General features: G+C 42.0%; 1 protein-coding gene across 6 annotated transcripts; it reads left to right on the forward strand.

The window, feature by feature from the left end:
- Positions 1–712: 712 nt before the first annotated feature.
- Positions 713–11,279, forward strand: ERI1 (exoribonuclease 1). Of its 6 annotated transcripts, none has more exons than XM_052776915.1 (7): positions 713–843; positions 1,668–1,843; positions 4,219–4,429; positions 5,770–5,853; positions 6,490–6,599; positions 8,809–8,923; positions 10,867–11,279. In XM_052776915.1, the coding sequence occupies exons 1-7, from the start codon at positions 763–765 to the stop codon at positions 11,107–11,109; spliced, it is 1,020 nt and encodes a 339-aa protein (XP_052632875.1). In that variant the 5' UTR covers positions 713–762; the 3' UTR covers positions 11,110–11,279. The 6 variants fall into 6 exon arrangements, with proteins under 6 accessions (XP_052632875.1, XP_052632924.1, XP_052632886.1 ...); XM_052776964.1 differs by having other exon boundaries at positions 722–843; positions 1,673–1,843; XM_052776926.1 differs by lacking the exon at positions 713–843 and adding an exon at positions 1,034–1,472.
- The last annotated feature ends 2,257 nt before the right edge of the window (positions 11,280–13,536 follow it).

Consider the following 13,536-nt stretch of genomic DNA (forward strand, 5'->3'; position numbering starts at 1 on the left):
AAAACTCAGGATGTGCCTGGAGTGCGCTCCAGGGCTGTGGGAAGCACCAGTGGAAAACTAACTGACCCATGATGGACAGGAAGGCCTTCTCCCTTTGCCTTCACCTCCTGGCCAAGAAGACCCAGAGGGCTCACATGTGTCTTGTGCCATCCACCCCACCCCACTTGTTGACTGGGGATTTGGGGACGAACACGTGAGGCAACTTCCCTGGGCAGGGAGGGGATGGGGGCCAGCTGAATCGTTCTGGTAGCCGGGATGTGGCTACCCACGGGTGTCCCAGGTCCGTGTTTAGGATGCCCTGCGCAAAGTCAGCCTCGTGAGGAGAGGAACGTGGAAGCGTAAAAAAGGCGTCTGTCCAGTGCGGTTTTCCCATAACGCGGCCAGAGCTTCCAGAGAGCTGCCGTGACCCGACGCCCAGGAGGCTGCTCCGCAGAAGCTCAGGAGGGCCGACGGCGGGAGCGTGAAGGCAGAGGTGCTGCCGCAGAGGAGCGGGGCCGAGGGCCGGCGGGACACAGCCGGGGCGGGCAGGGGGCGAGGCAGGCCGGGCACGCGTGGCACACGCCCACGGCAATTCTTTACCCCAGACGGGGAAGGTGGGAGGCGGAGCCGAGGAGCTGCTCGGGCCTCAGCACGCACAGTGCCGGCGACGGCCCGGCGAGGGCGGAGGCGGCGGCGGGGCCGCCCCCACCGCCCAGGGGCGGGCCCCGCGCTCTCCCCGCCCCCCGACGGGCCGCCGTCCCCGTCCCCACCGCCGCCGCCGCCATGGAGGAGCAGAAGGAGAACCGCCCGCAGGCTGCCCCCAAAGAGGCGCCGGCGCCGCCCGCCCCCGCCGCCTGCCCGCCGGTGAGTGCGCTGGGGCGGCGGGAGGCGCCAGGCGGCCCCGCAGGAGCCGGGCGGGCGGTGCTGGCCGCGCCGGGCATGCGCCGGCGCCCCCGGCCCGCCGCTGCTCCCCCGGCGCATGCGCAGAGGGCGTCCCGGTGGCTGCGCTGTTCGGGCCCGGCCTCGCCCCGGCCCTTCGGTGGTTCCCGGGGCCAGGCCGGTGCGGCGGGGCCTAGCGCGGCCTGCCCGGGCGGGCCGAGTGCCGCCTTACCCAGGGGGGCGCCTCCAGTGCCACGGGCCCTTCCGTCTGCGCCCGAGGCCAGGGAGGCCCCGGCGGCTGTGGTGGTGGTGGCGGCGGCGGGCCCGGGGGAGGCCGGCCCTGCCGTGTGCTTGGCCCACAAAGGCTGCGAGTAACCGTTTAGAGTCGAAGTGCCGTTAGTTCTTCCTCTTAAAGTATTGTTTTATTCATTTTGCACAGCATTGGACATCTGTCTGTCTGTGTGTCTCAGTTAGTGGAGATTCTCGTTAATTAAGGTACTGCCAGTCGAGGTTTTGCCAGCTCTTACCGGAGAACTAACTCTCTGTTGAAAGTGGGACACACCTTCAGGTTTTGTCTCTTAGAGCTACTCTTTGGCATGACTTCAGACACGTGCGTTAGTATCCCTTTATTCCGTCTGCTTCAGTATTGATTTTCTTAGCCGTCTGTAGGATAGTTCACTCGGTTTCATCACGAGTGAAACAGCATGACGGTTTGCTGCATTTTGGTGCCAAAATGATGTGAAAATTTTAATGCTCTACCTTCTTGTTGCGACATTCTTAAATGACCTTCGGATTTCTCTTTCTTCTAGGGTAGGCAGCAGTGTAGGATCAGTGATCAAGAAACTAATGGGAAAAACTCAACTGCCAGTTCGAATGACTTCAGTGATCCGATTTACAAAGAAATTGCTATAACCAATGGTTGTATCAACAGAATGACCAGAGATGAGCTCAGAAGTAAACTTGCAGAATTCAAGCTTGAAACCAGGTTAGGTTGATTTGTAAACCTTTTGATTTATCTTTGAGAGCGGTAGAGCCATAAGGGATGATTATTTTAAATTTTAAAAACACACCACAAAGTGAAAAGCAGACACGCCACCAAATGCCAGTTGTTTTATGTGCAATCTTGATGCAGCTTTTGTTACAGGATTAGTGCATGTGATACTGCTTAATGTGTTACCAGAAATGTGTGCTGTCTCAACTGGTAACACAAACAAAAGAATATGTAACTGTAGGGTACTTCTCAACACTTTTTTGGTCAAGGGGGAAGGTTTTGCAGACCTTCAGCATATAGAAACTCGCTTCAGAACATACGTATTGTTATTTACTGTAGCCAGTACAGATCTAATCTTGGCTAGAACCTCTGTGGTGATAGGGCTTGGAATTTAATCAATGCAGAGGACAGGTTCCTTTAGATGGAGAGTTTGCTAATCTGAATAGATGAGAGAGAATAATGTGAGTAGGTGAATGTATTATAAACTGGGTTTGTGCTCACTGAGGAGGCGGAAAGGGCTAGGAGTATAGAGAGTGGTTCCTGCTCTATCGGAAATGACCTGCAAGACCCTTTGATACTGCTGTGGCCTGACAAATCTGATATGTTGAGAAGAAGGTCAGCTGGGAAAAACAAAGTGTATTGTTTCTATTGGCAGCAGTAATTGGGAAACAGTGGTGGTGGTGGGTAGTTAGCAAAGTGAGAAGCTACTGCTCTGGAGGAAGAGGGAATATGAAAGGTGAGAAGGAGTCTGAAAGGAGAAGTCTAGCTTTCTAGAGGAGAAGGTGACTGTAGGGGAGAGGATGTTCAGAGGAAAAAAACCCAGAAGGAACAGAGATTCATTTGAACAGAATAAAAGAAAAAAAATATTACGTGGGTGGGAAGTGCAGCCTGCCACCTCCACCCTGTCTGTCTGCAGATGTTCTGGCTGCGTAGTTTTTTTCATTCCTCCTTTGGTTAAATGAATTTAGCTTCTCAGGAGGAAAAATTTTTATCATTACCTGATAAAATTTTTGGTAAAACAGGTTAGATTAGTACAGCTATTCAGCAGTTATTCTGACTTAAAAATAAAAAGCAGAATTCAAATAGTAAATTATGTTTGTGGTTTCCTCCTAGGTTATTAATTTTCTATTTGTGCTTTTTATTCAGTTGTAAAGGCAGAAAGCTTTAAACTTCTTTTAGCTAAGCTAGACTTCTTTTGTTTGATATATTCAATTAAGTTGGTCAGAATATGTCTTACATGCAAACAAACAGTGCATCACCTCTAATGTAGTGAATTGAGCAGCTTGCCACACACCATCCTTTCCCTTAGGGTTATTTTGATAGCAGATAATCTCCTCCTTCAACCTCTTTTATAGGTGTGATGAAGAAAAAGGTGATTTTCCACTCCAACAGCTCCCATACTGTCTCAACTTTGAATGAATTGGTCATTGAATTAAACTAGATTAATAAACCAGAGTGAAAAAGAGTTATCTGTGTTTGTAGAAGCAGCTGATGTTCTCAAATGCATGTTTAGTAGTCTGACTCCAGTTTTTCCCTTGTGGATCAGTGGGCTGCTTTTCTGATAAGCTACAAGTAGCTCTTACGGCTTCTGCGATTTCATTTGCAATGTGTAATTTTAAAAATAACGTCCTTTGGAGAGTAAATTATGCTTGTTTATTCAGCTCTGGTTTGGTACGTGGCAGTTCTGGCACCTGCACTTGCATATTATGTTTGTATTAAAAAGATGCAGTAAGTAACTTCAATCGCTTGCCACTGTGAACTTACGTGTTAGCCACAAACCTCCTGAAAAGCAGGATCTTGACCAGGAAGTTCTTCTGACAACTGAAATCTCAAGTACTTTATCAAGTTACTCGAGCTCAATTTTAAATATAAATTGAGACGAATTTAAAATGTGAGCGTTTTAGCTGGATTCTGCATTATCTGTGCCACTGATGCAGAAATACCTCAGGCATCAGTCGCTTCAGGCAGAGGGCACTGAAGTATGGGTGAAGCAGTACTGCTTCCAGGGCCAGAGGTCATCTAGGAGCAATCTGCAAAGACTTGGGCTTTGCAAAGGCTCCGGCTACTGGGTCTTGCTGAACTGGAGGTGACTACAGAGTGTCTCTGCGCTGCACTTCCCAGCCCATACCCAAATACTGATATTATATAGCTGTGTTAGTTGTTGGGGGCTATTGCAGCCTTTACGTTATCCCAGATAATGGAGCATTAACTGTATGATAAAGTTGAATGCAGACTTCTTAAGTGCTGGTGTTCAAAATGAGGTTAATAAATGATGAACTTTCAAATGTTAAATATAGCTTCAGTTCTACAATGGTGAAATAATTAATTAAATGAGAGTGTGTTCTTTGTCACTTTCCCTATCTCTTTAGAGGAGTGAAAGATGTGCTGAAAAAGAGACTGAAAAACTATTACAAGAAACAGAAGCTGATGCAGAAGGAACCCATTAATGGAGACAGCTACTATGACTACATCTGTGTTGTTGACTTTGAAGCAACATGTGAAGAAGGAAACCCACCTGAATTCATACATGAAATAATTGAGTTTCCTATTGTCTTACTAAACACGCATACCCTGGAAATAGTAAGTGATCTAATTACTGTGTCAGTATGCTGTACTTCAATGTAACTTCCTTGCTTCACAAGGTCTTAGATTGGTTTTTAGGTAGATGTTGAACTTCATTAAAAATAGCTTTTTTTTTTTTTTTCTTTTTTTCCCATAAAGACCTATCCTCTGTGGCTGTTGCGTACAAACAAAACTTTATTCTTAAAGCATTTGGAATAGATCATGCTCCTGCTGTTGACTCCCTCTACTGATATGAGGGACTTTCAGTTTCTCAGTCATCCTCCCCTGTGTCTTTCCCTGCTTTAAGATCCACAAAGCTATTTCTAGGACTCCAGGACTTTGTCATAAACAAGAATTAGAAAATTCTGTGGTCCTGTGTGAGGCAATCTAGAAGAGACTAATGCAGAGATCTAGAAAGTGGAGTTGAGCGAACTCTGCTTCTTGGCAGGCTAGACTAATTCCACAGTGCACCTGACAGATTGACAGGTGTGTAACCTGATTTTAGGTAGGCATTTGGCAGCTTCAAGTTGTCTGTTCCAGTACAGCTTTCTTTTAGGAAAAACTACTTGCTGTCTAACTGAAACTGAGTGACTCAGAGAAACGGAGGAAGTGCATGCACCTCTGACTAATGGTTCGTTTATCAAGAACTTCTAAGAGGAGGATGATTTCCAGTAATCACTGTGATGCCGCATTAGCGTGTAGCTGCATGTATGACTAACAAGAGAGGATTGTGCAGATACCAAGATTGTTTTATTACCTTTAGAGTAGGAAGAAACAGCATGGGTTTTTCCTCTGTCCAAAAGGGTTTGTATAGCAGCAGGGATTTGGGGCTTTCTTTTTTCCATGAAACTTGCATGTAGTCTTCATTCTTGTACTGCTCAGTTTCCTAGAGTGAGGTCATCGTGTGTATTTCTGGCTGCCATCCAGAGGTGTGTGACTTGCATGCAGCCTCTGAGATGTGTAGCCAGTTGCCTGCCTTGAATTACAGGTGAGCTTTTAGAGATACCACCTGAAAAACATCAGGCTTTGCTCATGCCTCTCACTTCTTTTTTCCTTATTCATGCTATCATTTTCCCAAATCCTCCCCTTTATTGCAGTCTGTCCACCTCCCCTCTTACATCCACATCCTTGCTCTTTGGTGCCTACTGGCTGAGAGGAAGGACATGTTCTGGTTGGAAAGCCATCCATCTGTCCCACTGGGAATCTCATGATGGCCAGTCAGGACGCTCATACTGGCTGGGGAGGTACACACTCCTTTTTGCCTCCAGCAGGACAAGTAGCCGCTATTGCCTTTCAGCTATAGGCAAGCCAAAGAAGTTGCTACAGTGTGCTGCTGCTGTTTGATTCTCTTATTACAGGAGGATACCTTTCAGCAATATGTAAAGCCAGAGATCAATCCCAAGCTTTCAAACTTCTGCATCAGTCTGACAGGAATCACCCAGGTAATTTGCACTTTTGTTTCTTCTGGAAAAAATATGAAAAAAAGAGATGTGGTGTTGATGTCTTCAGAGTGATAATTTTCATGGTAATTTTTCTGTAAGGCTTATTCTCTTAATCCTTGTGTTTTCCCTCTCTCCCAATTATGACAGAACTGACTTCACTAAGTTGGTCATTTAGGTGTTTGTAAGGGGCTGTAGGGAAAAACATTCATTTTGTAATCCATGTGTAGAAAATCTTTAGCAGAGGAAACCACCTTTTGAACTGCATCAGTTCCTCTTCTAAGATTTTTATTCTAAAGGGTTTATAGTCCTATGATGACAATAGCTTGTGATCAAGTGACTTGAGCAGGAGCCTGGGAAGCAAGCTCAAAGGTTTTAATCCATGTTCAACAGCTGACTAACCTTGTTACCTTTATAGATGCCATTTGGAGGTTGGCTCTTTTAGTGGTGCTTTTGTGGTGGGGGTTTTTTCAGTTTGGAAAAATCCGTCCAATTGTCTGCTTAACATGTAATCTGTTTCTAAAGATTTTTGTGAAGCCAACTTAGTGAGTGCCTATATGCCAATATAATTCTTACACTTCACGCTGGGTTTTTTTTCTGATAAAATGGTCCTCACTTTTGTTTTTTTGGTTCTCTTAGGACATTGTTGATAAAGCTGATACATTTCCTCAAGTTCTGCAGAACGTCATAGAGTGGATGAGACAGCGAGAACTGGGAACAAAGTATAGCTATTCCATGTTGACAGATGGGTATGTCCTTATGCAACCTTCAGCACAATCTAAAACTGCAAAACAATGTTTAATCTTTGTGAGAGTATTGCTAAAGGCAGATCATGACACTTCCGTTTTGCCATTGTATTATAATTTTAGCTTTCAGGAAAATCAGAAAAGCGGAACTAAACAATTTGAAATTAAGCTTAAATCCATTAGATGGCACTGTTTCTTTCCTAGCTTTCTTTATGCAACTAAATGATGTTGAATAGACTTTTGTCCTTTTTTTGTTGTTGTAATTCTCTGTTTACATCTGGCTTTCTTATAGCACATAATACCTGAAAATAATGTTGTTCAATTTCAGTTCTAAGCAACTCCCATGCTCTCCTGAATCTGAGGTTTCGGAGACCTGTGGTGATTGTGTTGTATCCTATGTGTGTTAGTGTTACTGTTAATACGTCCTGCATGTTTCGGCAGAAAGCAATAATGGATTATGCTGTTTATCGAACAAGGAGAAATGGCTAGCACAGAAGGCTCTCTGCTTTGGCTTAGAGGACTGTGGCTCTGGTGGGTCCCAGCTCTTGACAAGCTTTCTGTGTGAGGGGTTGACTAGGCCTTGAACTGCCACCTGAACTTGCTCTGTCCCAAAGGCTGGGTGGAAAATCAAGTCTCATAATGACTGCAAAGTGAACAGAACTTGAGATCTAGATATACCTGTGATGCAATACTGTTCTTGTGATCTTAGCTTTGTTATATGATGAAAGATACTGTTGGAGCCTTATCTTATATAGCACTGGCCAGAGAATTTTTCTGTACGTGATGCTTGCTTTTTAGCTGTGAAACATTACTTTTCTGTTAACATCTGCTTTTCTCCTTCTCTTGGAATGAGGGATTTAAGTAGGACAGGGAGTTTTTAACATTAGCTGTGTTGAAGTGAATGATGCATTTTCATGTTGCTGCGCCTGTTTGCCTGGAGTAGGTCTTCGGCTGTTCTGGATTAAAAAGGCAGTCCTGTGCTGCTCTGTTACAATGACTGTGTTGAACCAAAGAGAGATGAACCCCGAAACAAAAACGGAGTTTATGAAAAGAGTGTGTGGGATCTTAGTATGACTTCCTAACACTTCTGTCAAGTAAAACACAGATAAATATTCTAGTGTATAATATGAGTGGTTTGAAAAATAATGTATCATAGGAGATGAATGGATACACAACAAAAGCTTTTTTAACGAACTCAACTTAGCAAGTGGGAAAATTTTTTTGGCCGTAAGACTTTTTTTTCTCAAAATTCCTGACGATTTGGACAATGACTATAAATCACAGCTCTTTTCTGGTGAAGAACCTATAACATTGAAGTGTGGTTGTATCCAGTGTGAACAGTGAAGCCATTTAGAAGCTGTCACACAAGACTTGAAGTATACGGGTTAGATCCATGTACACCTTAAAAATAAGGAGTTAAAATAATGTCAATCCAATTATTTTACCTATGATTAGGTTTCTATCTTTGGAAGCAACAGTGAATTAAAAGAAGAAAATGCTAAAGCAAAACTGGTGCAAGACTGGTTATATTACTGGGCCTAGAGCATGTCTGGAATTCCCCTCCAGGGGAATCCCCTCAGTGAAATTCCTCCAGGAAAATAGGTGCAGTGAAATCTCTGTCATGTATGTGAAATTGTGTAGACAGCTGCAAGAGAGGGGAAAAAAGGCTTTATTTTAGCTTGAAGTTTACAAACTTTTTGGGTGGTTCCCTTTAGGAAGGCAGACTAGAAGTGCATAGGGTTATAGTTTCATCTTCTTTCCATAAAAGTCTGGTTCTCCTAAAATTGAGTGCAGTCTTGTTTCAATAACCTACGTTAAGTAGAGAGATGCATGCGTACCCAAGTGATCAGGAAAATTTAAGGTGTCGCTTGCTTCCCCAAGGGCTGTGTAAGCGTCTAGTTTATTGGTGGGTTTTGGAGTAGATGTGGTAGGTGGAGAAGTTGGCATGCTATTTTTTATTTTAACCATCCTGGACCTGAAACCGTCCTAGTGAAAATCTTGCTCATGTCATTATTTGTCTTCCCCATGATTAACAAATTCATATTAAAAAATTCTTTACCTTGACTATAGCAAAAGAGCTTTTCCTAAACTGTTTTCCTTCTACTCATCACCAAAGTCAGCTGTTTGTGCAACAGCTGTGCAATATGTAGAATGCAGGGCATCTGAATTATGTATTGTAATGTTTTTCTCTTTTCTGTTTTGACTTTTTAAGATCTTGGGATATGAGTAAATTTTTGAACATCCAGTGCCGTATCAGCCGTATCAAATACCCTTCTTTTGCCAAAAAGTGGATCAATATTCGCAAATCGTATGGGAACTTCTATAAGGTTTGTACAAATTGTTGTTTCTCTTCCAGGAAAATCTGATTTAAGTCTAGAATGTCCTGTTGTGCTTGTCATCTTTACTTATGTAGTATAAAATTATAGTACTCAAACTAGTTCCCTGGGGCCTGATTTTCAAATGTGCTTCATGCCCAGATCTCACTTCACTAATTGAAGATCGTATAATCTACTGCATTTTGATTTTAATCTTGTTTTTAAGAATCAGGAGATGCTCCATGAAGGATTGTCTAAAAATGTCATACCGGTGCTCTTACATCAAGTGTGTCTTGAAGTAGTTCAGCTGAAAAGACTCTGTATTGATTTTTCAATTATTTTTCCCTGTTTTCATGTAATACACTACAAAACCAATTTGCACCAGTACCCTCGGATATCTCCACTTTTGACAGTGTAATGGGGACAGAGAAAGATTAGGATGTATCTACAGTGGAATCAAATTGTCAAGAGAAAAGTAATACCAAGTTCAGTGCTGGACCTTATTGCTGCTTTCTTTCACTGTCAGATTGCCATAAAATGGGTTACTGGAGATTCTAGCAAATTCCTAGCCAGTCTACACTAAACCATTTGTATGATTTCAGCCTAGCTGACAATCTTCTCTTGAAGGGCTTTTTCATACTAAATGTAACCTCTAGGAAAAAAGAAGTTGTTAACGTTTAATAAGAGAAGAGCCTTACTTTGTGCTGGGTGAATATTACAGGGTTACTCCACTTCTCCCGCTATTATTGTGCCTTCTCCGCATGACCGTTTCTGTTGGAAACACGCTAGAGCACCGAATGGTCTTGTTAGTCCTATCAGCTTTAACCTAGACATACCTTCTTTTTCCTTCTCTGTTGAGCAGTGAGTGCTTTTTCATCAAAGGCAATGAAGACTATAACTTAGAAGGAATCACTTTCTTTTTACTTTTTGTAATTATTTTTTTTTTTAAATAAATGCAGACAGTTGCAGCATTTTATAGTTGTTCAGCGCTTCTGTTTAGCTATTCTGTGCTGTTGTTGAATCGGTTGTTCAGTAGTAGTAATAGATAAAATGAATGACAAGGAATGTATTGTAACTTTCCTGTGGAATATCTCACAACCTGCAGGTATGTCTCTCCTGCCCAGTTTGTGGGTGTTATTATTGGAGTTGCATATGGCCAGGTTTTGGCAACTGTGTTGTCGCCATGCCGCCTAGCTATTAAATCCAGTAGTATGGTACAATATCCTGGAACTTGTCATGTCCCATGTTCCCCCACCCTAACTATCACCACCAAGAGAGCAAACTAAAGTTTTCCTTTAAAGTTACCCTTTTGTTTTTCTTTGATCTTTTCAAAGAACAAATGTATATTTAGTAGTTAATCAAGAGAGGACTTGAGGCTTTTGCTGGTGTAGCACTTTGCATGGGTCAGTTAAGCTTCCTTGTCTGTTCATGCTGTTGGTCATCCATGTAAACATCGGCTGCTATAGGTGTTGCTTCTCTGTTCCTGTGGTATTCGGAGGTGTTCAGAAGCTTGATGTCAGTGAGAATCAGGAGTCTGGTGCTTCTTGATTCGCTTGGCATTTAAAAGGAAAAAAAAAAAAATCTGATTCCCTCTGCAGTACCACTTTGGGTGGTAATTCCTTTTTTATAAGGCTTGTTAAACCTAGCTAGGCCATGGCTTCCACTGTTGCCAGCACTGGTACATCTTGAGCTGGTGCTGGTAATGGCGAGAGGCTCTTGACGTTATCCTGAGTCTAGACAAGCTCCAGTTGACTATGTCTCCTCTGTAAAAATGAGAGTGTCTGTCTCACCAAGGTACTTTGAAGTTACATTGTTAGTGATCTGACAAAAGGCAACATGAAAGTAGTATGTGACTTAAGTAGACTTAAAATCTGCATGTTTCTACTGCACTGTGTTAGATTAAAAAGACTTGGTACAGAACCTAATTCTTGAATGTGGTTCACTTTCTCCATCAGGTTCCGAGGAACCAGACCAAGCTGACAATCATGCTTGAAAAGCTGGGCATGAATTATGATGGGAGACCTCACAGTGGACTTGATGATTCTAAAAACATTGCAAGGATAGCTATAAGGATGCTACAGGATGGCTGTGAACTGCGGGTGAATGAGAGAATGCATGCTGGACAGCTTATGACAGTCTCCTCCTCGGTCCCCTTAGAGGGAGCCCCTGCTCCACAGATGCCCCGCTACAGAAACTAGCAGTTCGGGGTTCTGCCTTAGGAACTGCTCTCAGATACCCGCTAAAGACTGTTAAGACCTTATTAAACGGCCACCTCTGCCAACCTGTCTGCAGTGCAGAATCTGAAAGCACCTTAACTAATCGTCTCTGTTGAAATAAAGAGGAGTGTGGAAGCTCTTTGCTCTTTGAAGCCTGTGTTACAGCATATTTTTATACTGATGATTTTTTGTTGTTGTTTGCAACTTTTCTAGCAGTAAGGTTGATATGCAGAATCCAGGCAAAGTGTTAAGCTTTTAAGAACATGTAATTTAAACACATGCAAAAGTTGATTGAGCCTGTGCACTGCTGTTCCACCCCAGCCTGTGGGTGGTACTTATTTGCTATGCCATACTCTAATGATATCTAGCACCTGATTATTCATTGCACACAAATAAGACATTGCTGGGAGAACTGAAATAGGAAGTGGTCGGGCTGGCCTTTCCTGATAAGGCACTCTTCTAAGGGTTCCTGCTGGTAATTTTTTTTTTTTTTTTTTTTTTTTTACAAAGTCTAGGAGAAATGGGAGCACATTCATAATTTCTAAAGCAGTAGAGAAGTACTGTGTTGTTTGGGGTTTGGTTTTTTTTTTTCTTTAAGGGATGTGTTTGTCTGCTTCCACATCAAATAGAAGAGCTGTGTATTGAATAAAAATTCCATTAATGCAGTATGATAGTAATTTTTTTTTAACCTGTATTTAGAAGAGAAGGTTCTTCAGATTTTCACTTTGAGAATCGTATCTCCTATTCCTGCTACACTCATAGCTGCACTTCATTTAATGTTGCTTTTAGATACTGTCAGCCATTTGGACTTAAAAACGAGTGAAGTAAAAATAAGTTCAAAACATGCCAGATCGTCAAAATTTTGTGCTGTGTGCTTATTCCATAAAACAAAACAGGAAGCTTCTAGTTCGTAGTTAAAGACATGCTCAACTATTTTTGGTATCTTTCCCTACCTCTGCCACCATGAAGCTATGCCTTTATCTCAAAATCTAACATTGGAAGATTAATATGATTTTATTAGTAAAGGCCACATCTAATTATTAACAACAACTTCTGCTTTCTTCCTAGGCCCCAGGTAAGCTGATATTCAAAAGAGGCCAAAGTGCTAATTTGCTTTGTCCCATGGGTGGTTATGAAGTACAACATTAATGTGATCAGCTTTGTATTAGAATGGCTTGTTCTGAAAAGCAGAATGATTTATTTTGGTTGCTCTTAGTCAAAAAAAGTTAGTTCGGTATCCCTGTATTATAATTCATTCATTCTTTCTGCCACTTACATTCAGGAAACAAAATACCAATTCATAATAAAGCTTTGTTCATGATAGTCACTGCTTGACTAATCAAACTCCTCCCAGCTCCCCTTGCTCTTCTGACTGTTAAAGCGGATCAATGGAAACGTGAAAAATTTATTTTAAATTCATGTAAGAGAGAGAAGTATTGGTTAATTCTTTGTTGCTTCACGTGTAGGAAGGAAGCAGTTTTCTTTCCAGAGTCGCAGATTTGGACAGCTACAACTGCTTTAGAATGATGTTCATTTTTTTCTGAAAGTAAATACTTGTTCTAGTTGTAGAGTTTTGTTGAACCTTACAGTTTCCTGTCTTTCTGTAACAATATTTGATGTATTTTCAGAAGGGTAAAATCCAAATCTCTAATATGCTTACTCTGAAAATACCATTTATTTGTCAGCCCATATTTTGTACAAATTGTTAATTATATTTCACTGTAGCGACCATAGTATCCTCTTTTCTGAAGAACCATGGTAATTTACTTCTTTTGTCTCTGAGATACTGTGGTGCAGGTTTCTATGATAAAATTGAGTCTAGCTCAGCAGATGTCCCCTTGGGGTGCTGGCAGTATCACAGACTTTGTCACTAGTCTTTTATTTACAGGTCTGTAACCAGGCTCATAGGCCAATGAAAAACTTTATTTGTTACAGATTATACTTCAGGTTTCGTAAGCGAAGAGCTTTTGTAATTTTACATCATTTATTTTAAGTACAGTTGTTTATTTTTGTTAAAAAACTTGAGAGATACTTTGAGATAAGGGTTAAATAATAATTGTTTTCTGTTTACTGCTTGAGTAGGTTGGTTTTTTTTATCAGTGAGTTGCAGAAACCAGTAGAATCATTCTGGATACTATGTTATCTAAGTTGGATTAATGTCAAACTGGAAGCTGTAACTATTTTCACAGAATGTTCGTTTCTGTGATTTTGAGATGAAGTGAATTTTATCAATGTTTATTGGTTTGCTTGAAATGTAAACAAACGTATTAAAATAAGTTGGTATTTATTAACATGTCAGGTACTGAAATCGCTCTATAAAGCATGAGATGACTTCAGCAGTCTTGGGAGTCTCGGTCTCAGCATGGCTCATGATTAGTCTTCTCTGGTGGACTAGCAACGTTGCCATGG

This window comes from Harpia harpyja, chromosome 2 (genome assembly GCF_026419915.1).
Source record: "Harpia harpyja isolate bHarHar1 chromosome 2, bHarHar1 primary haplotype, whole genome shotgun sequence".
Taxonomy (NCBI): Eukaryota; Metazoa; Chordata; class Aves; order Accipitriformes; family Accipitridae; genus Harpia; species Harpia harpyja.

Excerpts from the sequence above, each read along its gene's own strand:
- ERI1 (XM_052776915.1), top strand. The coding sequence starts at position 763 with ATGGAGGAGCAGAAGGAGAACCGCCCGCAGGCTGCCCCCAAAGAGGCG. Across the intron at positions 844-1,667 it reads CCCCCGCCGCCTGCCCGCCG|GGTAGGCAGCAGTGTAGGAT; the intron begins GTGAGTGCGCTG and ends TCTTTCTTCTAG. Across the intron at positions 4,430-5,769 it reads ACACGCATACCCTGGAAATA|GAGGATACCTTTCAGCAATA; the intron begins GTAAGTGATCTA and ends CTCTTATTACAG.